Source organism: Schistocerca cancellata, chromosome 9 (assembly GCF_023864275.1).
Source record: "Schistocerca cancellata isolate TAMUIC-IGC-003103 chromosome 9, iqSchCanc2.1, whole genome shotgun sequence".
Taxonomy (NCBI): domain Eukaryota; kingdom Metazoa; phylum Arthropoda; class Insecta; order Orthoptera; family Acrididae; genus Schistocerca; species Schistocerca cancellata.
This window is the reverse complement of record NC_064634.1, coordinates 156,761,918-156,788,520: the sequence shown is the minus strand read 5'-3', so window position 1 is coordinate 156,788,520 and position 26,603 is coordinate 156,761,918. Positions and strand designations below refer to the sequence as shown.

Below are 26,603 nucleotides of genomic sequence, written 5' to 3'. Positions count from 1 at the left end.
GTGACATGGCACATTATCTTCTTAAAAAATGCCACTGACATCGGGAAACATGAAGACTGTACGTGGTTTGCAACCAGTGTATGATACTCCTTGGTCATCATGGTGCCTTGCACGAGCTCCAGTGGACCCATGGATGCCCACACAAATGTTTCACAGAGCATAATGGAGCTGCCACCAGCTTGTCTGCATAAAGCAGTACACGTGTCAAGGAGCTGTTCCCCTAGAAAATGATGGATTTGCACTCTACCATCAGCAAGATGAAACAGGTATTGGGATTCATCAGATCATGCAATGCTCTGCCATGGGCCAACATTTGGTGCCGATGGTCACATGCCCATTTCAGTCATAGTTGCCGATGTCATGGTATTAAGTTTGGCACATGCATGGGTCGTCCGCTGCGGAGGCCCATCGTTAGGAATGTTTGCTGCACTGTGTGTTCAGACACAATTGTACTCTGCCCAGCATTAAAGTCTGGTGTTCAGCCATAGTTTGCCACCTGTCCTGTTTTATCAGTCTACCCAGCCTACGTCGTCAGACATCTGTAAAAAGGGTTGACTGCCCAACCCCACAACATCTAAACATGCTTCCACCTTGGTTTTGCCACGTGTTGAAGACACTCACCACAGCACTCCTCTAACACCTGACAAGTTGTGAAGTTTCTGAAATGCTCACACTGAGCCTCCAGACCATCACAATCTGCCCTTGGTCGAACTCAGATAGATCGCTTGCCTTCCTCATTCTACACACGAATAGCATGCTCCCTGATACTACATGCACCATGTGGTGTCTGAATAGCAGTCATTCCTCACCAGATGATGATGCTATTGCCTGGAAGGGTTTATATCAATAGTAGGTTGGTAGTCATAATGTTGTGGCTGATCATAACCAAATTGATTCCTTTCCATATCCTATGTCTACTTACAAGCAAAATGCAAGCAAAATGTAGCTTCAGGTGTAGGGATGAGAGACTGTGTGCGCTTGCTATTTTTATTGTATTACAGTTCTGACGATTCAGGCACAGAAAGACATTGGTGGGTTGTTCGTTACTGTGCAGTTTTTTATTTTCCTGGGAATCCAGTGGCTGAGTCAAGACCTTGGGGATATCTAGCTTCTTTCTGGGTTTTCAAAAACGTTTCTATATGTTTTTTGAAAAATTCCAGTGTGTAGGAGGGGTGGGGGGGATATAAGGGCAGGGTGTATATGCAGACAAGGAAAAAAATTCCCAGATTTTTCCTGGATTTCTTGGTTAAAAATACACTTTCTCCCAGGTGAAAACACACTTTTTCCATGTTAAGTGACAGTATACTTTTCCTCGTAAAAGTAATCAGTCCCTTGAATAGCTATTGTTTTATACACCGGCACTGTATTTCCCAGTACTTTACAAGATGAAACTTAGTGGGAAAAAAGAACGTTTTGGAAAGACCTTTGATGTGCAGCAACAAGTACGCTGCATATTTTCATATTACGAAAGTATAAATTTGAGTTCCCATGTGGTTATTTTCCGAATTATTGAAATCGAGATTGGGATGCACTTTTGTAATCCAGTCATAGCTTCTGTCATGTGATCTGGCACGACCACACAAATAGAAAAAGTTAATGGTTTACATTAATATACAAAGTGTTTCTACAAGAAAAGAAAAGCTTTCACATAATATTGGTCTCTACGATTAATTGCAGCATCCAAGAAGAAATCTTGGGAAGACTTTGGAAACAAGTTGGAGACTATGAGTCAAACTGCTGGAAAACCATTCTGGAGTGTAATTAGCAGTCTTCAAAAGGGAGGTAAGAAAGAAATGACAAGTATTATGGACAGGTCAGGAAAACTGCTGGTGAATCCTGTGGATGCCTTGGGCAGATGGAGGGAATATTTTGAAGAGTTGCTCAATGTAGGTGAAAATACAGTAATGTTTCCGATTTCGAGGTAGAATGGGATAGGAATGATGATGGAAATAGGATCACATTTGAGGAAGTGGAGAAAATGGTCAATAGATTGCAGTGCAATAAAGCAGCTGGGGTGGATGAAATTAAGTCGGAACTCATCAAATACAGTGGAATGTCAGGTCTTAAATGGCTACACAGGATAACTGAAATGGCCTGGGAGTCGGGACAGGTTCCATCAGACTGCACAAAAGCAGTAGTAATCACACCAATCTTTAAACATGGAAACAGAAAAGATTGTAACAACTACAGAGGTATCTCTTTAATCACCGTTGTGGGTAAAATCTTCTCAGGTATTGTTGAAAGGAAAGTGCGAGTATTAGTTGAGGACCAATTGGATGAAAATCAGTGTGGGTTTAGGCCTCTTAGAGATTGTCAGGACCAGATCTTTAGCTTACGGCAAATAATGGAGAAGTGTTATGAGTGGAACAGGGAATTGTATCTATGCTTTATAGATCTAGAAAAGGCATATGACCGGGTTCCAAGGAGGAAGTTATTGTCTGTTCTACAAGATTATGGAATAGGAGGCAAAATTTTGCAAGCAATTAAAGATCTTTACATGGATAGTCAGGCAGCAGTTAGAGTTGACGGTAAATTGAGTTCATGGTTCAGAGTAGTTTCAGGGGTAAGACAAGGCTGCAACCTGTCTCCACTGTTGTTCATATTATTTATGGATCATATGTTGAAAACAATGGACTGGCTGGGTGAGATTAAGATATGTGAACACAAAATAAGCAGTCTTGCATATGCGGATGACTTAGTTGTGATGGCAGATTCGATTGAAAGTTTGCAAAGTAATATTTCAGAGCTAGATCAGAAATGTAAGGACTATGGTATGAAGATTAGCATCTCCAAAATGAAAGTAATGTCAGTGGGAAAGAAATATAAACGGATTGAGTGCCAAATAGGAGGAACAAAGTTAGAACAGGTGGATGGTTTCAAGTACTTAGGATGCATATTCTCACAGGATGGCAACATAGTGAAAGAACTGGAAGCGAGGTGTAGCAAAGCTAATGCAGTGAGCGCTCAGCTATGATCTACTCTCTTCTGCAAGAAGGAAGTCAGTACCAAGACTAAGTTATCTGTGCACCGTTCAATCTTTTGACCAACTTTGTTGTACGGGAGAGAAAGCTGGGTGGATTCAGGTTACCTTATCAACAAGGTTGAGGTTATGGATATGAATGTAACTAGGATGATTGCAGGTACTAGTAGATGGGAACAATGGCAGGAGGGTGTCCACAATGAGGAAATCAAAGAAAAACTGGGAATGAACTCTATAGATGTAGCAGTCAGGGTGAACATGCTTAGATGGTGGGGTCATGTTACACACATGGGAGAAGCAAGGTTACCCAAGAGACTCATGGGTTCAGCAGTAGAGGGTAGGAGGAGTCGGGGCAGACCAAGGAGAAGGTACCTGGATTCGGTTAAGAATGATTTTGAAGTAGTAGGTTTAACATCAGAAGAGGCACCGATGTTAGCACTGAATAGGGGATCATGGAGGAATTTTATAAGGGGGCTATGCTCCAGACTGAATGCTGAAAGACATAATCAGTCTTAAATGACGATGATGTTGATGATAAGATTAATAAGCTTCAAGAGAATCTAAGCTTTCACATACACTGCTGATCTTTTTTGCATGTGTTACACTTTAGTGTACATCACACAGATGTGCCAGAAAAATTTTTAATAACGACATAAATGTCTGATCATCTGGGCTCAAAATTCTAATGGTCATCCTCCAAGAGTTGACTTTTAAATGAGAGTCAAATGCTCTGCGATTTAAGAAATTCATCATACATTCTCCCACATAGTTCATCTTGCGTAAAAGGAAATTTACTTTGAAAATAATGCTTTTCAAACCAACATTTGCAATATTTTTCTCACAATCTGTTACAAATAGATTTGTTTAAGCAGCTGCCAGAGAGCGCCAGATAACAGGCGTCACCACGCTTGCGCAGCTACGACGACACAGAAAGCCTGTATGTTTGTACGTCTAAAATATTACGAGATGTTACATTATGTCATAAAAGAAATAAAACATCAGAGGATACTCCAAGAGCATGGGAATTTCATGAACCATACTAAAATGCATAATTCAGCTTAAAGTGCACATTCGTTTGTCCAGATTCTGAAGTAAATTTTCTTGAAGTACCGGTACTGTATTATCTCATGTTTGGTTCCTTATTATGCCATAATGCCATATGTGCTAGAAGATGAAAACACACACTTGAAATGCAGCGAACAGTTGAAACAAGCCAACAGTGTGGAATTAAACACTTCGTTTCAAATAAATTGATTGCCTCAGGAGAGAGGATTTATAAAAGTCAAATTTTTTTAGGAAACCGACAAAAATAACTTCATTGTTCTGCTAAGTGATTAATGCTTGACTGTCAGAAAGGTGGAAATAAAATAAAATTTGAAACTAATAATTTATTTTAGCCTTCCATGATTATGTGAATGTATTTTAATTCACTTGATAGTTCCTGGCCACAGAAATCCATTTTGTTTTCATTTGACATGAGAGCAATAAACGAAGAGGAAACAACAAAATCACTAAACCTAAACATGGCACGGCACACATAGAGACCACTCACCTACCGACTACAACTGACACTGCTCTGTGAATCAGTGCTGGGTCCACGATATTCCCGGACCAGGGCAATACTACATAGTGGTGTCCCACCTCCCCCTCCCTCCAGCATTTGAGGTAGGATGCCAAAAATTATAGAGACTTCAAAAAATGTTCATTTTGTAGTGCACATCTTTCTGAAGATTGTGGTACATAAAACGTAAGACTTCGGGGGAGTGTAAGACTGTTTAGTACAGAGCTACACCTCTTCACACAGCATTCTTCTATCGCACATCAAGGTATTTTGCTCTATCGAATGCAAACTTGTATATTTTGTGATGGGTGCCATCAAACTGTGTCCAGGACAGTGGAAATTAAAATGTGCTGCGGTGCCTCTCCTGTTCCCAGTTGGCTGGTTTGACATCCTGCACCTCTTTATATATATGTGTGGATGGATATGTGTGTGTGTGCGCGCGAGTGTATACCCGTCCTTTTTTCCCCCTAAGGTAAGTCTTTCCGCTCCCGGGACTGGAATGACTCCTTACCCTCTCCCTTAAAACCCACATCCTTTCGTCTTTCCCTCTCCTTCCCTCTTTCCTGATGAGGCAACAGTTTGTTGCGAAAGCTTGAATTTTGTGTGTATGTTTGTGTTCGTTTGTGTGTCTGTCGACCTGCCAGCACTTTCATTTGGTAAGTCACATCATCTTTGTTTTTAGGTATATATATACACACACACACACACACACACACACACACACACACACACACACACACGGTGTTTCAAAAATGATATGCTTGGGACAACAGTACATTTTCAGGCAGACAAACTTTCGAAATTGCAGTAGTTACAATTTTCAACAACAGATGGCGCTGCAAGTGATGTGAAAGATATAGAAGACAACGCCGTCTGTGGGTGCGCCATTCTGTACGTCGTCTTTCTGCTGTAAGCGTGTGCTGTTCACAACGTGCAAGTGTGCTGTAGACAACATGGTTTATTCCTTAGAACAGAGGATTTTTCTGGTGTTGGAATTCCACCGCCTAGAACACAGTGTTGTTGCAACAAGACGAAGTTTTCAACGGAGGTTTAATGTAACCAAAGGACCGAAAAGCGATACAATAAAGAATCTGTTTGAAAAATTTCAACGGACTGGGAACGTGACGGATGAACGTGCTGGAAAGGTAGGGCGACCGCGTACGGCAACCACAGAGGGCAACGCGCAGCTAGTGCAGCAGGTGATCCAACAGCGGCCTCGGGTTTCCGTTCGCCGTGTTGCAGCTGCGGTCCAAATGACGCCAACGTCCACGTATCGTCTCATGCGCCAGAGTTTACACCTCTATCCATACAAAATTCAAACGCGGCAACCCCTCAGCACCGCTACCATTGCTGCACAAGAGACATTCGCTAACGATATAGTGCACAGGATTGATGACGGCGATATGCATGTGGGCAGCATTTGGTTTACTGACGAAGCTTATTTTTACCTGGACGGCTTCGTCAATAAACAGAACTGGCGCATATGGGGAACTGAAAAGCCCCATGTTGCAGTCCCATCGTCCCTGCATCCTCAAAAAGTACTGGTCTGGGCCGCCATTTCTTCCAAAGGAATCATTGGCCCATTTTTCAGATCCGAAACGATTACTGCATCACGCTATCTGGACATTCTTCGTGAATTTGTGGCGGTACAAAGTCCCTTAGACGACACTGCGAACACCTCGTGGTTTATGCAAGATGGTGCCCGGCCACATCGCACGGCCGACGTCTTAAATTTCCTGAATGAATATTTCGATGATCGTGTGATTGCTTTGGGCTATCCGAAACATACAGGAGGCGGCGTGGATTGGCCTCCCTATTCGCCAGACATGAACCCCTGTGACTTCTTTCTGTGGGGACACTTGAAAGACCAGGTGTACCGCCAGTACCCAGAAACAAATGAACAGCTGAAGCAGTACATCTCATCTGCATGTGAAGCCATTCCGCCAGACACGTTGTCAAAGGTTTCGGGTAATTTCATTCAGAGACTACGCCATATTATTGCTACGCATGGTGGATATGTGGAAAATATCGTACTATAGAGTTTCCCAGACCGCAGCGCCATCTGTTGTTGAAAATTGTAACTACTGTAATTTCGAAAGTTTGTCTGCCTGAAAATGTACTGTTGTCCCAAGCATATTGCAACAAACGGTGTATTTCTATCGCTGCTCGTTTAGTTTTTATTGCCGTTTCAAATATACCGGTCATTTTTGAAACACCCTATATATATATATATATATATAAAAACAAAGATGATGTGACTTACCAAATGAAAGTGCTGGCAGGTCGACAGACACACAAACGAACACAAACATACACACAAAATTCAAGCTTTCGCAACAAACTGTTGCCTCATCAGGAAAGAGGGAAGGAGAGGGAAAGACGAAAGGATGTGGGTTTTAAGGGAGAGGGTAAGGAGTCATTCCAGTCCCGGGAGCGGAAAGACTTACCTTAGGGGGAAAAAAAGGACGGGTGCACACTCGCACACACACACATATCCATCCACACATATACAGACACAAGCAGACATATATATATATATATAAACCTCACAATTAATACTGGATGGAATTATTTGTAACCGGGACTACAAGAACTCTTCAGAAAATTTGCACACTCTATTGCCTATTAGCTAATAACTTGCTGTTTTGAGTGACATAAAATTAAATAAAACAATTAAAGACAAGAAACAAGCAAGACAGTACACATTTCTTCAATCCTTAAGTCATAACATATTTTTTTTCTAATCTTGCTACGGCTATACATGGCGTGCTTTTCTTTCTGCAAAAGGATCTATTACCTCATCAAAGTTTGTCAAACTTTTTGCTTCACGAAAAATTAAATGCCGTTATCTAATACGGAAAAAGCTGTTAATACAAATAGTACCAAAGACTGGTGTGGTTTCTTGAGCTGATTACATGTAATTTGTCACTGTCTGCTAGATAAAATGAAATAGACCTGCCTAATATTGCAGCAGTTGTAATACACACAAAATAAACGAGACTGTTTTGAAACAAATGGTCATTTTTATGTCACGACAGAATAAAATTCACGAAGTACCAATATAAAATGCCTATTAAAGCTACTACAAGCAAAAAGTTGTATGTTAGGAAATAGTTTCACATTTCATTCATATGCTTCACTTCTTGAGCACGAGATTGAATAGTAGTAGTACAAAATGTTTATATAATTTTGATATCGTCATATTCTTCTGTAATTTGTTTGATGTCCCCGTTTCTTCTCCTTCCTCATCCAAACAATCTTGTCATCACTAATTCTGTGACAGTGTCAAAATTTATTCTCCGGTTAACTTCATTAACCCTGCTACAGTCACTGGTTTAGTTATCCCAAGTTTATTTTCCCGTTAGGTGTTTTTACGTATTCACACAACACATTTTCCGAACTACTCCCAGAACAGAACTTAAAGCACCTGCTAGCTGGGAACTGTGCAACTGGCCCTCACCAGTGTAGCTAACTGGCTTAAAACTTTGTCAAATTCTAATTTTTTTTGATACATTGAGAAGACAACACATAATCTTTCTTACCTGTTATTCCTGTTAGTTGCGTATTCCACACATACACTACGCATGCATTCAAAACTCAACTTATGATTCATTCTGAAATAAACCTAGAATGTGTTCAAAAACCAACAGGGATGCGTTTCAAAATCATATGAATAATCGATAGACCAATGTGCGCTGGATGCTAGGAGCTTTGTGAAACAAGGTTTTTCTCCTCAGGAATATGAATTTTGACTTAAATATTTGTCAAAAGGAATATGTTTTGGTACTAGACAATAGTCAGATTCATCTAGCAATAAATGATTCTCTCTTTGTTAACCATCCCCTGCCCATGTCCAATTACCACAAAAATTAAACTATACAAGGGAGGTTACAATTTAAAAAATCATAGCCTTGGCAAAGTATTGAGGACTCAAGCCCTGTGTGGAATTGTGTGACAAGAGGATGCTTCTCATTTTTTTGGGACTGGCAACAGCATTAGTAAGAGGGCAGAGGAGAATACTCCCCGAGAGATTCGTTTCTGATTAAACCCTATGGGGTAGTCACAGGAAAGGAAGTTTGGGACAATATTTGATGTAGGTGTTGAAGGATTTGGCAGTGGAACAGATCAGTTTGGTGCATATACCTGGGCTGAAAAGAAGGGAGCATTTTACCTGGAAAGGTAACAGTTTTCAAATTTTAGAAACTGTCAGTTATTGGTTGGTATTACATGGACTGTGGTTTATTGACTTCAGCAAGGCAAAGGTTAACACCAAGGAAGCAAGAAAGGTGACTTTGGATTTAGAAAAGGCCCAGGTGAGTGTGTTGAGAAAAGGAGTGACGTTGTTGAAGAAAACAGAGTTGTTAGTCACACAATACGTCCAGACCACCAAGCTGTCATTGATAAATCTATACCAGGGGCCAAACTTCTGAATCATGAAAATGCTTTTTGCATGCAGGGCACGAAAATATTGGGATAGAATGGAGCCATCCTGGTTTGCACAGCAGTCTTCCATTTTGTTTGTAGGTCTGGCCTTCAAAAGTGATGTAATTATAGTTATTGAGTTATGTAATTAGTAGTTACAGTTAGCAAGTGACGCACTTAAAATAACAATGACGTTCACTAGGATGACAGTAAACAAAGTTTTAGAAAGACTTTCAGGTGGCCATAGGGAGAGGGTGAGTCCTAGGGCTGAGAGGTTATGTGCAGGGATGTTGTTTGTGTACAGTGTGATCATAATGATGGTGACAAGGAGGGTACCAGATGCAAGAGGGGGGGAATGGATTTGAGACATTAAAGAGAGTGACTGGTGTCTTTTTACATAGGATGAGAGGCTCTGCTGATACGCTAGAAATGCTACTAAGGGACAGACAGGATGTTTTTATTTGTGTATTTTGGGAATTAAGTAAAAAGTGAGAGTGGGTATCAGGAGGGATGAGGATTTCTGCAGAAGCAGTTGTGAATCCTTGTGAGGTGCCTAGAGTTTTCAGAATTTTCTGCAGCTTAGTCTGGATGAAGGAAATCTGGTCATTAGGAATAATTCTGCGAGCTGAAGTATACAAGAGCTGACAATGCACCTCTGCCACACCCTCATTAAGGTCAAGAACTAGAGTAGTCAAGCCTTTGTCTGCGGGAAGGATGATAGAGCAGTCTGACTGGAGGATTGCAGGTCACGGACAGCTCAGAACTCAGCTCTAGTAAGGTTTGCTGTTTTGGTTATGTTTTTCCAGCATAATATAGCGGCTGAAATGCTGTGAGAGGATGATTTTATGGAAGGTAGGAGGATCCCTTCGGGGTTTGAGTTAGAACTGTTCTAGGCAGGGTTTGATGCTCATTCTCTTGGTTGTGGTTTGGCATTGAGTGGTGAAGTGGTATATTCAGATGAGGTTACTTGGAGATGAAAGAAGATATTTAAATATGGCAGTACAGTTGAGTTTTTGGAAAGAAATGACCACCCTGGACTGGACTGGAGAGCGATCTGGATGAGAGATTTAGGACTGGGGGGAGGGGGGGGGGCACTAGGCTGTGAGTTGTTGGAGTGACTCGCTGGGATTGGTAGTCTATGACAGGAGGCTAGACTAGGCTTTTGGCCAGACAGACGTGACGACAGTGGTGGTGGTGGTGGTGGTGGGGGGGGGGGGGGGGGGGGGAGGTTGGTGGAGATGGCCGTGTCAATGACAGTTGCGACAGAAAACACCATTTTTGAAGTATATAACTAACAGCCTTAACAATTGTTTCTTTGGGGTGTCGGGTGTTTTGTTCAAGTTTGTGGCTGGCTTCAAGATGATCTGCACTGAGTGTGCTAGCATATCCATGGGCTGAAAGGTAGAGAATTTTGGGAGTTGTGGTTAGCAGAGACAATGTACTGGCCAAGGTTAAGGTGGGTAAGGCTAAGGACTGACCAGTGTGGAATTTATAGATGTCCTAGTTAGTCAGCAACTCAGCATCTAGATCTTAATGTTGTATTTACGGCTGCGAGGTGAAAATTAGAATATATTGTATTACTAAATGTATTTAGTATTCTTCAGAAAAACATTTCTGGATATATGACCATGTCATCATACTATATTAGCCAAGATTTTGCTATTGTTGAAGCGGCCTTTCATCTGGTTGGTGTATTTAATAATGAACCAGTGCCATTTTGTATTTTATATACACTATTTCATCATATTTCCATTAACAGTTTTTAAGAATATTACATAACTTAATTTTTGAATCAACAAGATGAGCAGGGAGGAGGGGAGCTAACATTTATTGATAGCAGCTTTCACTGACATTTCTAGTGGCTGGTACTGTAGAATGAGAAGCAAATCAGTACATTGACACAGTACTGCACTTACAGAGCCCAGTGGCATTTAAGTTGATGCAATGCTGTCTGTTTCTTTGGCAGCTATGTTTACTGCTATGATGCAGCAGCATCCTGAATGCTGTTCGCTGTCAGCCAAGATAATGGGACCCTGTAATCTGTCTATCACAACTCATACTAGGTGGCTGCTTTACAGTCATAATCACCTCTTTCATCTCTCTCTTGAAAGCATGCGATTGCATAGCTGATAATTGAGTCCTATGTTGAGCTCAACAAATCACTGATTTTGCCACATTGTACATAAAATGATATGCCCCAATTGCCTTTAGGTACTTCTACACTCTGAACTGAATAGGTTCATGTGTTTCCTACTAGATTCTTAAATCAGTTTAAGTAAGGGAACAGACAGAATATCACACAAATGAATGCGTGCAAGCCATCTGTTTACAAGGAGCAGCCATAAATTACGACCATTAAACACACAGTAACTATATAATGATGAAATTATTAAAATACTCAACTCACCTGTATGAACATTAAAGCAAGCTCCATGCCAGGGGCAGCGGACACGTCCATCTCCCAAGACCCCAGAAGATAGAGGAGCTCCATAATGTGAACACTTGTTGGCAATTGCAGACAGCTTACCGCCCTGCTTTACCAGCAGCACTTTTCCGCCACCCACTTCAAATGATTTCATTCTTCACAAGAAAAGAAATTGTAAACAAATGTACTTTAAGAAATAACAACACAACAGATGATAATTGTACAAAAAATTTAAATGCTATCATGTCACAAGAAACTAATAGGAGCATACAAATATTTGCAAAACAATTATATTTATGAAAATTGTTTAGAATTCAATATTAACATGCACACATTAAGTAGCTACAGGCCAAACTGTGGAGAGCAGTACTAATGGATCAATTATTTCTTTTAAATACTATGTTATCTAATTACATTACTAGTAATTTTCAAGACTGCCATACCATTTAAATGTATAAGGTAATACTAAAAAGTGATATGAAATGGAAAAACAAGTGAAACCAGTAGTAGGGAAAGAAAATTTAAGATCTGGACTTTTTGGGAGTATTCTGAGACAGTGTGGTGCATCTGTTAAGGAAACAACATGTAAATACAACACAGTATATGCAATTTGATGGCAAAGCTCCACCTGTTTGGAGTCCTTATGCTGGCCAACAGTGAAAAAGTTTTTTTGGGGAAAAAAAAGCTGATTGTTATGTACATCCACCTGCTGAATTTATAACTAACAATAAAAATGATCAATTAGCTCTTGTCTTGCCAATAAAGTTACAAGTTTTTTTTTTTTTTTTAAAAAAAAAAAAATTCTGTCTGGGGAAAATTTTATTTTTGCAACTGGCATGCCTGTCACCTGACAAGCCCAATGTTCTGCAAATACCTGAAGGTTATAAACATACATACTTTTGCTGTTAGTGAAAATTTAATATTGTTTCTATTGTAATTAGTGCAGAATTTCTGGTGTCTGCAGTCACACTGTAAGAGTTATTAAAATGTCAAGGAAATGTGCAAAATCAGAGAATCATTTTTGTTAAATAAGTGGAGAACTAACATTTTCATCACTGAAACTGAATGTGATACCTCTTGGGAAGACTGCCTACTGCCATTAGCTTGGTATGAAGGTAGGGGGGCCCAGGACAAGCCATGGGCTCCACTTATCTAATGCAACTCATGCTGTGTTACACTTCAAGAATGGTTGAAAAATAAATGATCTGTGGCTTTTGCTGTACATATGGTTTTGGCTGGAGCCCACAAACCATGCAGATGACTGCTATTTCTGCTTGACTCCACCTATACAGGCAGGATCGTAAAAAAGGGGGGGGGGGGGGGGAGAGAGAGAGAGAGAGAGAGAGAGAGAGAGAGAGAGAGAGAGAGAGAGAGAGAGAAGAAGAAGAAGAAGATCAATTCAATTCACTACATGAATCTTCCATCTGCTATTCGACATTCAGATTCTACTCCATCCCCAAAACTTTGAGGTGGAAACAAAGGATGCAGGAAGTGTGAAAGAAGGACCCATGGAGCTTTACGGCACCCATGACCCTTATTATGAGGAGGAAAAAGATAATAAACCACACTGACTGAAGCAATAAGAATTGAGCGATCTCATTCAAGACCTTGATTTGCCAAAGGAGAAAGCAAAACTTTTAGGGTCAAGATTACAGCAATGGAATCTTCTTCAACCTGTCAGAGTCTCAGATTACAGATTCCAGAGGAATCTGCTGCCTTATTTTGAGACAAAAATAATCCTGTTGTTTCCTACATCACGTTATGCAAAGGTTAAGGAAGGTATTTTTGTTGGGCCACAAATTTTTACCTTGTAAAGGATCCTGCATTGAATCAAGTTTTGAAAGCTTGGGAAGCCTTCAATGGAGTTATTCATGACTTTTTAAGCAGCAAAAGAGACAGAAACTATTCTCAGTTGGTGGCAGTATTCCTGCAAAAATACCGTCTGCTCTGATGCAACCTGTGCCTTAAGGTGCATTTCTTTCACTCCCACTAGACTTTTTTTCCCTCCTCGTTATGATAAGCACAGGGAAAGGCTCAATCAGGAAATTACTGTACTGGAACACAGACATCAGGACTATTGAAATGAAGCAATGCTTGCCAATTACTACTGCTCTCTGTATAGGAATGCTCTGGAACTCACAAGAGGGAAGCCGAAAGACAATGAGCTCATGAGCTATCTCACAATTCTCTTCAGACCAAACTGCCAATCAGGGGTTCTTCCATAAATTTGAAATACTCAGAATTTGATGCTCACTAAAAAAAATATTCAACTGGACTTTCAATGTTGTTGACTTATTTAATTAAAATGTACTGTTTTCTCTTAATCCACTAAAATATAATATTTCCACCTACTGTGAATCACAGAAATTAGAGCTAATAAATTTTTCTGTCATATTCTAATTTTTTAATGCATAATTTGACTCATGAAGTGAAGGAAGCATTCAAAAATATTTTTTTGTTGGCCAGCGTTATCAATTGGGTATGACTAATTACATTAATAGTTTCTGGGATGCATTGCAAGGTTTGTGAATGTAGCCACCACTGACAGATTAGGCCTTAGGCCCAACTGCTGTCTAAAAGATAGCATGAGGAGTGATTTATTACTGTGGAACATGTGATCAGCATGTTGCAAATCCATCCACCTATTGTTACCAATAGATGGATCCTAGTGACAACACTGCTTCTTTATTCAAACATTTCCTCATTTGGCATCACACTGTTTAGTGGACTCTGTTCTAGACCTCCCTGCCTCAGAAAAATCTGAGGAGATACTGAGAACCGAAACCAGATCTTTCTGCTAAGGAAATGAAGCTAAGCATCTGGAGACAGTTTGTAACGAGTTCCCAAAGTTTGTAATGGGCCAATAAAGCCAATAGGAACATGTAGTAGAATAGCTCAAAAATCTTATGTGGGAACCTACGGAAGGATAGGATTTTCAGCTACCTTGGAAACATCAGAAGACCTCAGAAGAGGAGTCCAAATGTTGATTCTATAAGAAGAAATTTAACAGGAACACGAAGGAGCCCTAACACTGTAGAAGATTTTACTTTCAATGACACCAGCCACAAAGGCCTACAACGTTACATATTTACTAAACATTGTTGGATAAATTAAGAGTACAGACTTCAAGGAAGACAGTGCAACAATTCTGCTGGGTCCATTTCATGTCTTGTGTAGTTGTCAAGAGAATAATACAGAGATTATGGGTACATACAGAGGCATACAGACAGTCATTCATCCCTCGTGGCATACACAAATGGAATATGACAAAGTGGCAATACGGGAACTGAGGCCCCCCCCCCCCCCTCTCGTGCACCATACAGTGGCTTACAAAGTGTATATGTGGAACGAAATGCAAAACTATGGGTGTGGACTCATGGATAATGGTAGAGGCAAATGACCGGGAGAGAGAGCACTCAACAAGAAACTGAATGGTGAGGGTGGGAGAGAAACTTATTTTCAGCTATCTTGATAAAGTGCCATTTCCTATCTGGAATCTTAATGAGCAAGAACTACTAAATTTTCCTTCTGCTCCAATCTAAAACTGAGAAAACTTTATGATGGGCTGTTCATGGTCCAATCTCAAAGTGTACGTTGGTAATGCTTGTTGTGTGTAGTCATGGCAAGCTGATATGACAGGACAGCCAATGTGTAAACCCAATGACACAATAAGGTTTTTGTTTCAAATGTATGAGAATAATAGCCTTAACATACTAGGTGCCAGAGTGCAAATGAACTGAATGTTTAGAGAACATTTACTCTTTGCAGGACAAAAATACAGAAAGGTGTAATAAATAATTTAACCCTGAGTTTTCACATTCTGCTTTTGCCACTCCTTGGCATTTCTCAGAACTCTGGATGCAAATAAACGAAAAATAATTGGAACCTGAACTATCTGGGCTTACAGAGATCCCTGGCCTCATTATAAACCCATCCATCACCACAATCTAGACTTAATACTCACATTCATCAATTTTGCCAACTTGCAACCAAACTGTCACCGTTCAGGCTAACATGTACTTCAGGCTGCACTACATATGAGGGCTATCCACAAAGTACATTACGTTTTGGAATTAAAAATAAATAAAGTATTGGAAATTTTTTTTATTATATACAGATGAAAGCCACACTTAAATACTACTTTTCTGCACAGTTGCCATTTAAATTAAGGCACTTATCGTAGCCACAATGAAAATTCCAAAACATTAATAATCTTTCAACACAGAGTGTAAAAGTGCTGTACATTCATCAATGAAAGAAACTCCTGTGATTGGCAAAAGCAGAAACTGAAGAAACGTTAGTCCACAAAATGAAAATAATTCATATCATTTTTCCACCACAAACAAAATTCATATATTTCTGGCATAATCATTAACTTCAGCTGAAGATACAAAATAAAAATAGTGGTAAAAACAGCATCATGTGAAGGAAAGGCTGTCAGCAAAAAACAATTAATTCATATGTTAACAACACGAAGACAGTTAACAGCACTTTACTAGTTACCACATATTAACCTCCCACTGACTGCCTCCAACTTGGCATGGAGATGTGTTATGCTTATTTGCTCTATACCGGGAAAAGTTGTAGGATGTGGAGGCCTTTGGTAAGTTTAGCTTAAAATTCAAATGATTTTAATCACTGGAGAAATGAATTTTTTTTTTTTTTTTAACAACTGTGAGTGAGCATAATTTGAGTAACTTGGGAAGGCAGCACATTTCAATAAAGCAGCTGATGGTGTATATAAACATGTCTTTTATTAACTTGTTACAACTGTGGAGAACCACCTTGCAGAAATAGTTTATTAACCTGATGATATCCAGGCAAATCAGAGATAAAAGTTTTCCCTCCTCATTACATAATACCAAGGTGGACTAGAATCTATAAGGCCGTTGTTGATATGAAACATACGAACTGATTTGAAAAACTCTTCTGGCTATGGTGGTATTTCAACAAAAATACTCAAACCTTACACTGGCTTGACAGCAACTCACTTCAGTTACTTTTGTAACCAACCAGTCACAGTGCATTACCTGAAAAAACTGTAACATGGGAGTAACACCTATTTATAAAAGAGGAGAGAAGCAACAGATCTCTAATTATAACCAATCTTTCTTCTTCTGCTTTTCACAGATTACACCTGTTGACCTGTTCTGCTCTAAGGTCCACCTTTTAACTGGTTGTCCTATGTCCCTTTGGGTTTGTGCTGTAAGGCCATCTTTGGAATCCTTGTTTCTTGCATTCGTTGCAGATGTGGTTTCCAGGTTTGTTTGTGATGTTCTATTTTGCCATTATTGCAAAAATATTCAGTTCTTGTCTAATGTTTTCATTAGGCATCCTGTCCAGCTTACTAAAACATTTGCTTGTAAAACTTTCATTTCAGTCACATGAACATGGCTACAGACTTTTCTCTTCATAACCCAGGATGCACTGCCATATAGTAGCACAGGTACAGCCATCACCTAACAGAATTTCATTTTGTGTCTCGCCATGTATTTTTTTATGTTCTACTTAAAGTGCCACATATACTCCTATCTCCGTAATTTAGTATCTAGGCCTACATCCTTATTTTTGTTATAAGTAATTTAATTCATCCTATTTATATTCTACAAATGTTTAAGAGGGGTGGCTTACAATAGTATACTGACCACCTTCCAGAGAATTATGTTATAACAGCAGCTCAGTTTGGTCCTGTTTGTGCATCTGTAGTGATGATACATATCACGAAAACAGTTACAGTGATGGTATACATCACAAACTCAGTTCTGTTAGCATTGTCTGTGATTTTGCCAAGGTATTTAACTGTACACATAATAAAATTTTACTATGGAAACTAAAAGGCTTAAGTACATTTATAGTGTCTGGACCTCTTGAGTTGCGAGCTGATGGCTGTTGGTTTCCACCCCCCCCCCCCCCCCTTCCGTGCTCACTTTGTGTGTGTGTGTGTGTGTGTGTGTGGGGCACATTTCTCCTTCTCTGTTGAAAGTTGTGGCCGAAAGCTAATGTGTCTTTTAGCTGTGCCTGCCTGCAACTTAATACCTTAATACATCAGCTTTACGATAAGTACCAATCTATCTTTTTGTTACATTGCTGATATTCCAACCTGGAGTTTCCATCTGGTGATAATATATGGTAGCAAATGAAAAATACTAAACCTAATGATTCCTTTTGGCAGAAGGTATGTACCAATACATTTGTTTTCAATTTGGATCGTGCCAGAATAACTTTTACTTATATAATTCTTTTGAATGTTACATTTTTTATTGATACATTTATTTATTTAATGGATGGGAACACTAGATTTGCTAACAGACTGACTTGTCATGAAGCTCAAGGCCTAGATTAGACTGTAATGTTATGAATTGGTAAGCAAATGAATGTGAATTGAAGAAAATTAGACACGCTGATAGACAGACATATAGTGTAGCCCGAGGTCTATGTTAGGTTGGAATATGTGAATTTGCTTGTGAGTTCAGATGAATCTTGACACAAAATATAATTGACATAATAGACTGATGTGTAGTGTAGCCTATTACCCACGTGCCATTAATCCAATAACCTACTTGTATGCCTTATATTCAATTTTGCCGAATATTGCAACAATATGTTTAAACTCAAACCTAATATGAAAAGATATCCACCAACTTTATTCATGGACAATGTGTATGTAATCACTTTGTGACAGAACATACAAAAAAACTTTTGGAATTTTAGAAGAATAAATGATCACAGGTATTGTGCCTACTTTGATATTCTATTCAAATTAGGCCTATATATAACAGTATATGAATTTGATTATTTTCCTTTGACACCATTATGGTCCCAACCTTAAGTCTCTAGAAAATGTAGAGGGATAATGTAGCAATTTGTCAAGTAGCATACATAAAAAGGGCACGAACATCGAAATTATTGCAAGTCAATGTCCACTGCATAAATCAGAAAAAAATTGAGTATTTCATACATATCTCTCGAGGTAAATTATTTAGAAAAACTTCCACTTGATGTCTGTAGCATTAAAGGCATTTCTGAAAACCAAAGTTCTGCACTTCTAGTTTCTACATGTTATACTTGCTTCTAAGACTAAAACCAACATTTAATTTCCGACTAACGGCACAATTACATTATACTCACTCATTGTCATTGATGTCTGATGCCTGGCAAACAACTTCTTCCACAAACTCATCTTGCGTTGCTGGAATATAAAAGATTGAACATTTTGTCAGTAACTGTGATGAATTACACTGACCAAAAGCAAGAGAGCTAATAATTTACAGCATTTACACGCCATCTTCAGAATTAATTTACTGATGACGGAAGGGCCTATGAACGCAGTAATTTATCTGGTTACACGAATTTTGTGAAACAACTTTCCACAGACCAGTACAACTGTAACAACTGAAAATGGCTTGCGTAATTTCGCTAAAGTACACATTCCTCTGAAAATCCTGACAGAGATAAAATTTATGTCCCCTTACAAATTCATATAAACAAAAGATATACAAAAGTGGAGATACAGACCCTTTTGGGCGCTTCCTGAGCCCGCTGCTTCTGCTGCTGCTGAGAGTTCATATTTAGACTTCCCATTACCCATTGTGCTTTTGAATGCTGTCGGATGACTGTCCAAACGATACTGAAGTAAATCTGGGAGAAACAGAAAGAAAAAGTTTCACTGCTAATGATTTTATAGATATGCAATTCGACACACACTAAATAGGTTGGATTTTGCTTTACAGAACTTCTACGAGCTATGACACATTTCGAAATATTAATAAGTTTGAGATAAATATCTAGCTAATAGGAAACAATTTTTGAATGCATGAAAAACAGTTATATACGCGCAAATATTCAAGAGTGCTAATTAATTTTGTGACATAACTGTTGCGCGTGAATTTTGTATTATTAAACTTCCTTCCGCACAGGGCGGTAAACAAACGTCTGCTTGTAAACATACTGCTATCACTGCTGACTGCTGCAGAGATCTTCAAATATATACCTCACGACGATAAAGTGTAAACTAATCGCTATGAAGCCACTGTGTAATGTTAGTGTCAGTTAGTTGGCGGAAACAGAAGCTGTGCGAAAAAGTAAAGCGCAAACCGTAATTACTATAGCGAGGCAGACATCAACAACGTACTTGCTCGAGTCAACTTTCACTTCTGATAGCAGTTCGTGTCTCCGCCTTCAGCGGCGGTACAAATGACGTAATACTCGACCACTGGTTATTACGACATAACGCCTGCGTGCTCGAATGGTCTCTATTTCAGGGAACTTATCTTACAATTAACTTAAGTATTTAACCTGACGTTCAATTTGTCTCTATAAAAGAAGCTACATTCTGTGACTGACGTTTTATGTGATTAATTCTTTTTTTATTTCATACTTGCTTTTCCATGTTATGTGTACAAAGGTAGCAGACCTGAATGAAATGCACTTGCCCGCGATGGGCAAAGGTACCGAGTTCGAGTCTCGGTCCGGCACACAGTTTCAATCCGCCAGGAAGTTTCGATAGTAGACCTGTGGCATCGAATTGCCAACGTTTATCCCTTTTGGATTCTTAATTTATTGTTTAGTCCCCAGTCTCGATAGTGATTTGCTCTGTGTGTCAAAATTTCCTCGTGTCCTCAATGGGGATAAAAAGTATTCAGTTCCTCTCATGGCAACGCAGATTTGCCGTGGTTTCCCCATGATACGTGAAGACACTGGCTGGCAACATACGGCTCTTCGAAAAGGGCACGCCCTGTTTCCTTCCGTACTCTTCGCTATTCTGGCAAGTAAACTTCTGTAGGCCGGCCGGCTGGGCGAGCGGTTCTAGGCGCTTCAGTCTGGAACCGCGCGGCCGCTACGGTCGCAGGTTCGAATCCTGCCTCGGCCATGGATGTGTGTAATGTCCTTCGGTTAGTTAGGTTTAAGTAGTTCTAAGTTGTAGGGGACTGATGACCTCAGATGTTATGTCCCATAGTGCTCAGAGCCATTTGAAACTTCTATAACGAAGCCGACAGTGGGAAGATCAACACCAACTTTCACGTATCTGTGGGACGTATTTTTTTCCTTTGTCCATCAAAAGCATGAGTTCCAAACAACGGAATTAACCATTCTTTAGTATATGATGTGAATGTGACCGTCTACAACAGCTTGGCATTTTCTTTGGTTTATTGCTAGTATTTTGTGATAAGTACCTATCTAGAATATAACAATACAGTACAGTCAAGCTTTAAGCTTTCTGCAAGATTTTTCAATTATCTTTATAGTACTTCCACATAATTTTCCCAATACCAGTAGCAAAGAATTACATCACTCATAGCTTGCTGAAGTTGCTTTGCATTATGGCACATCAACCATTTAAACTTTTACAAGTCTAATTATTCCTCTGCAAGTCCACAGTTTTATTTTATTTTTAATTTTTTTTTAAGTGTCGAGTCGACATTCAGTGGGATTCACTTCACTGTTGGTGAAACTAGTGTTCGTTTTTGTTATTTGGCAGTTGAGGTAGACCTATTTATTGTACGTCAATCATTCAGTTACAAATTTACTCCATGTCCCTCTAAGTCAGAAGCACAGGAGCAATGTCAAATGTTGATAATTTTATTCTCTTTTCTTCATGTGCTTTTCTTATTTTGCTTTGTAGCTATTTTATTTGTATTTATTATTAGTGAAGTAGAGTTACTCATCAACTGCAGAACAATAAAGTTCATACATAATAGTGGAACTGAATGTAAAGTAATGCCATAGTACTAAAGTAACTGTAATTTAGAAGTAATGATGTATGGTAACTAACAACATTTTATTAGTTAGCTGTAGCTATACATTTATGTGATACTGTGAAAATTCACTGAGTAGAAGCAATTGTCAAATAGGAACTACTTCATTTTTCCTTTACACGTTTTTAATTTGGTACATATTTAAAGTGAGAAAGAATGTGCTTATAAAGCATAATCACAGTATGATACTGCCTGTTGTGTACTTTTTCTTTTTGTTGTGATCACATGTGAAGTAAGCCTCTGTGTAATCACAGAACACTGAAGATTAAAATTCTGTTTATTAGTTTTTTGAGAAACAGTACATGTTACATAAAATGCCCTCATCATGCGTTCCAACTTATTTTAAATAACAGTTTACATTAACTTGATTCCAAATCACTAAAGCAATTCCAAATATTTCTCACTTATCAACTCTCTCTTTCTTGAAAACAATAACTTGCAGTTTTTAGCAAAACTTATCAGGTTACTGTTATCTCATTTCATGAACTGTTTAAATTTTGTATAAGTGACATTATGTAAGAAGTGATGCTCCAGTATAATTTATTTTTAATATTACAACTGGTTTGGATTGAAGACCATTGTCCAGTAATTTTTTTTGTCAATAACAAGTGTTTTTTACACACACACACACACACACACACACGCCAAGATACCAATATTTCGAAATTATACAACTTTGCATTTGTTTCATGATATGTATACTATGGCATATGCAATGCAAAGCTACCACTCAGTGATTTGGTGGGTGCTGCATGAGTAGGGAAGGCTTTCATTCTATCTTCAGAAGAAACAGGCCTCGTTGGTCTACTATTTTGCTCTGCACATGGAGTTTGGGCAGTGGTTTGCTGCAGCATTGTGTCAGACAGATATATTATGTTGCATAGTTGTTGTTCATGGATGAGGCATCTTTCACCCATGAAGCTGTGCTCAAAAACCACAATTACCATGTGTGGGCAGAGGTGAACCCCTATGACATCGCCGGCCGGGGTGGCCGAGCGCTTCTAGATGCTACAGTCTGGAACCACGAGACTGCTACGGTCGCAGGTTCGAATCCTGGCTCGGGCATGGATGTGTGTGATGTCCTTAGGTTAGTTAGGTTTAAGTAGTTCTAAGTCATAGGGGACTGATGACCTCAGAAGTTAAGTCCCATAGTGCTCAAAGCCATTTGAACCAACCCTATGACATCCACAAACAATGTCTCGTGGAAGGTTCACCATCAATGTATGGGCTTGCATTGGCCCCTGTATGCTTCCCCCTTGACTCACAGGTGACATCCATACAATGTTTGTCCAGGAAGTGCTGCTAGAATTACTAGAGGAGGTGCCATTTGCAACCCATTGACGTATCTGGTCCAGCATGATGGTGCACCCATACACTTCAGTCGAGCTGCCAGAACATGTACATTTTCCAAATTCTACTCGAAAATGGTCTCTGGCCCAGAGCTATCACACAATTAAAAATAAATTATGCAGCCGCTTCACATGTTACATATTGTCATTTCTACAACTTATCAACAATCAACAAACTATATTTAATCTTCAGGTCCTTGCAGATTGCCTAATATACATTTAATGAATACTAATATTTAAATCTGCATAGAACTTGAGAGTTGCTATATTCCATTTTTTTTCTTTTATGTTCCTATTTATATTTACCTATTACATTCAACAGTAACTTTCAATCTCTAATGGGAAATTTATTCTTCATTTGTAAGACACAAAAATATTTTCATATAGCCTTTGCCTCTTTGTTAAGGTTCACAGTAGAGATACATGAATTTCTTCATTGATTGCTTATCTACCAAGAAGTAAAAAATTGTGAATCCTACCAGTTCAAAAGTAAATTATAAACATACTTAATTCATAACTCCTTCTGTAAACTAACTGACTACATTAAAGACACGAAAATACTTATTTTCTATATGACAAGTAACAATATTCAGTGTAAATCTGTACAGCAAATATGAGTTTATCGTAAATTGACATCTGTTGTTACAGATATAGATATCAACTTTTTTTTAATACACTACTACATTCAAGTAAATATTAAGCTATCAATAAAAGAATAACTGTAAGATTTTAATATAATTGACGGGACAACAGTTTAAGGCTATACGATTTGATACTCTTTTGTTAATGTAGCTATACCTTGTCTCATTCAACATTCCTGACAGTGCTCCCTCTTCATGGGATCTACGGAATGTGATGAATGAATGTAATCACTCATTCGTTCTTTATATGCAACAAAACTCATCATCAGTTAGTGTTGACACTAGGTATAATTGTGTTGTACAGTTATTGGGGATGGATAAAGTTGTGGTTTTTCATTTATATAAATTTAATTTATGGAGTTCTACATCTACATCCATACTCTGCAAGCCACCTGATGGTGTGTGGCAGAGGGTACCTTGTGTACCTCTGTCGGTTTTCCATTCTATTCCAGTCTCGTATTGTTCCTGGAAAGAAAGATTGCTGGTATGCCACTGTGAGGGCTCTAATGTCTCTGATTTTATCCTCATGGTCTCTTCACGAGATATACACAGGAGGGAGCAATATACTGCTTGACTACCCGGTGAAGGTATGTTTTCGAAACTTCAAGAAAAGCCCGTACCGAGCTACTGAGCATCTCTCTTGCAGAGTCTTGTACTGGAGTTTATCTGTCATCTTCGTAATGCTTTCTCGATTACTGAATGATCCTGTAACGAAGCGTGCTGCTCTCCGTTGGATCTTCTCTATCTCTTCTATCAGCCATATCTGGTACGGATCCCACACCAGTGAGCAGAATTCAAGCAGTGGGCGAACAAGTGTGCTGTAACCTGCTTCCTTTGTTTACGGACTGCATTTCCTTAGGATTCTTCCAATGAATCTCAGTCTGGCATCTGCTTTACCGACGATTAATTTTATATGATCATCCCATTTTGAATCACTCCTAATGCCTACTCCCAGGTAATTTATGGAATTAACTGCTTCCAGTTGCTGACATGCTATATTGTAGCTAAACGATAAAGGATCTTTCTTTCCATGTATTCACAGCACATTACACTTGTCTACATTGAGATTAAATTGCCATTCCCTGCACCATGCGTCAATTCGTTGCAGATCCTCCTGCATTTCAATACAATTTTCCATTGTTACAACTTCTCGATATACTACAGCATCATCCGCACAAAGCCTCGGTGAACTTCTGATGTTATCCACAAGGTCATTTATATATATTGTGAATAGCAACAGTCCTACGACACTCCCCTGCGGCACACCTGAAATCACTCTTACTTCGGAAGACTTCTCTCCATTGAGAATGACATGCTGCGTTCTGTTATCTAGAAACTCTTCAATCCAATCACACTATCGGTCTGATGTCCGCGGCTGGTGGTCTTGCGGTAGCGTTCTCGCTTCCTGCGCACAGGGTCCCGAGTTTGATTCCTGGCGGGGACAGAGATTTTGTCTGCCTCGAGATGACTGGGAGTTGTGTGTCTCTCATCATCATTTCATCCTCTTTCACTCGCAAGTCGCCGTAGTGGCGTTAAAGAACTTGTGGAGCGGCGGCCAAACTGCCCTGCGAGGGGTCTCCCGGCCACCAATGCCACATACGCTCATTATTATTATTATTATTATTACTACTATTATTATTATTGGTCTGATAGTCCATATGCTCTTACGTTGTTCATTAAATGCCTTGCGGAAGTCAAGAAACACGGCATCTACCTGGGAACCCATGTCTATGGCCCTCTGAGTCTCGTGGACGAATAGTGCGAGCTGGGTTTCACACTTTCGTCTTTTTCGAAACCCATTCTGATACCTACAGAGTAGATTTCTAGTCTGGATTTCACGTCCAGTGGTTGCAACATATATTTACCTATGAATCTGTATGTAGTCTTCCATTTAAAGCCATTTTAGAGCCATTAAACTACTGTCTGTTTCAACTCTAAGAATAATTGGGTTATGTTATACTATTAGTGAAATTCAGCTTCTATCTTTGTAGCTGAGATTATTACTGTACACCTTTGGGTTGGCAATGGTACTTTCAGATTCCTTCTCTGTTTCACTGGTGCCATGGCCTGCACTGACGCAGGGTCGGCATTGTTAGGAACGGATTTGGCAAGGTTAGTATGAAGGGGTGGCCTGATGCCCTTCCTGCCGCCATCCCGTACCCCCCGGGACGGAATTAGTGTACCCCAGCTGTCTGCGTCTAGTGTAATTCATGGAATAGTGTGAACATGTTCAGATGTCGGCGAGTCATGTAACTGAGGCGGAAGGTGGGGACCAGCCCGGTATTCACCTAGTAGGATGTGGAAAACCGCCTAAAAACCACATCCAGGCTGGCCGGCACACCGGCCCTCGTCGTTAATCCGCCGGGCGGATTCGATCAGGGGCCGGCGCGCCTACCCGAGTGCAGGAAGCAGCGCGTTAGTGCTCTCGGCTATCCTGGCGGGTTGGCAATGGTACTTTCAGATAGCTGGTTCAAATCCTAATAGTGAAGAAAAATAATCCCCAGTACTTGCCTGATCAGATGAGGATCGTGCCTGCTCAGCCCTCCCGGGGCCGCAGCCATGACTGTCTGGTGTGCCTCGACTCGCACTGCTTGGTCAGCTGTGCGAGCCTCCCAGATGCCCGCATGGCCTAGCGGTGCTCAGCCGCCCGAGTCCATCCGGACGTCCGTGCGTCTCGGCTGCTTGTCACGTTGCGCGCCCGGACCTGCGTGGCTGAACCGGGGTACCTGCCCCGGGCGGCAATTTAGGGGGCGCCAAATCCATACTCTTGAGGAAAAGAAAACACCTTGTTTCACAAAGCGCCTAGCATCCAATGCACGTTGGTCTATTTGTTTCACAAAGCGCCTAGCATCCAATGCACGTTGGTCTATAGATAATAATAATGAGCGTATGGCATTGGTGGCCGGGAGACCCCTCGCGGGGCCGCCGCTCTACAAGTTCTTTAACGCCACTACGGCGACTTGCGTGTGAGTGAGGATGAAATGATGATGAGAGACACGCAACACCCAGTCATCTCGAGGCAGAGAAAATTCCTGACCCCCCGGGAATCGAACCCGGGACCCCGTGCGCGGTAAGCGAGAACACTACCGCAAGATCACGAGCCGCGGACGGTCCATAGATTATTCATATGATTTTGAAACGCATCCCTGTTGGTTTTAGAACATTTTTGAACACATTATTAGTTGATTTCTGAACGAATTATGAGCTGATTTTTGAATGCATGCATAGTGTACGTGATGTCTCTGCCAGGGGAATCCTCTTGGCATCTAAAAATAAAAATCTTTCCCGCAAACAAAAGGGGACGGGGCTATACAATCTGAGCCGAATAAACCCGAGCGGGTGAGTGCCAATCGCTGTTTATGTGGTTGTTTAGGTGTGCGAATGATCAGCATTGTTATAATTATTAGCGAAATCCATCGATTCATACTACCAGAGAGGACTGAACGACTAACAGGAATAACAGGTAAGAA

General features: G+C 40.0%; 1 protein-coding gene across 6 annotated transcripts in view; it reads right to left on the bottom strand.

Moving 5' to 3' along the window:
• Positions 1 to 19,654, bottom strand: part of LOC126100267 (apoptosis-inducing factor 3) — a 78,751-nt gene extending 59,097 nt beyond the window's left edge. The window contains exons 1-4 of one of the 6 annotated variants that reach the window (XM_049910858.1): positions 19,520 to 19,654; positions 18,904 to 19,026; positions 18,517 to 18,577; positions 11,371 to 11,543 (exon numbers count right to left, since the gene is read on the bottom strand). In XM_049910858.1, the coding sequence (XP_049766815.1) occupies positions 11,371 to 11,543; positions 18,517 to 18,577; positions 18,904 to 18,976 (307 nt within the window). In that variant the 5' untranslated portion in view covers positions 18,977 to 19,026; positions 19,520 to 19,654. Of the gene's footprint in view, positions 1 to 11,370; positions 11,544 to 18,516; positions 18,578 to 18,666; positions 18,818 to 18,903; positions 19,027 to 19,261 lie in introns of those variants that run through there. The other 5 variants (XM_049910859.1, XM_049910857.1, XM_049910860.1 and 2 more) reach the window with 5 other exon arrangements.
• Between the last annotated feature and the right edge of the window lie 6,949 nt (positions 19,655 to 26,603).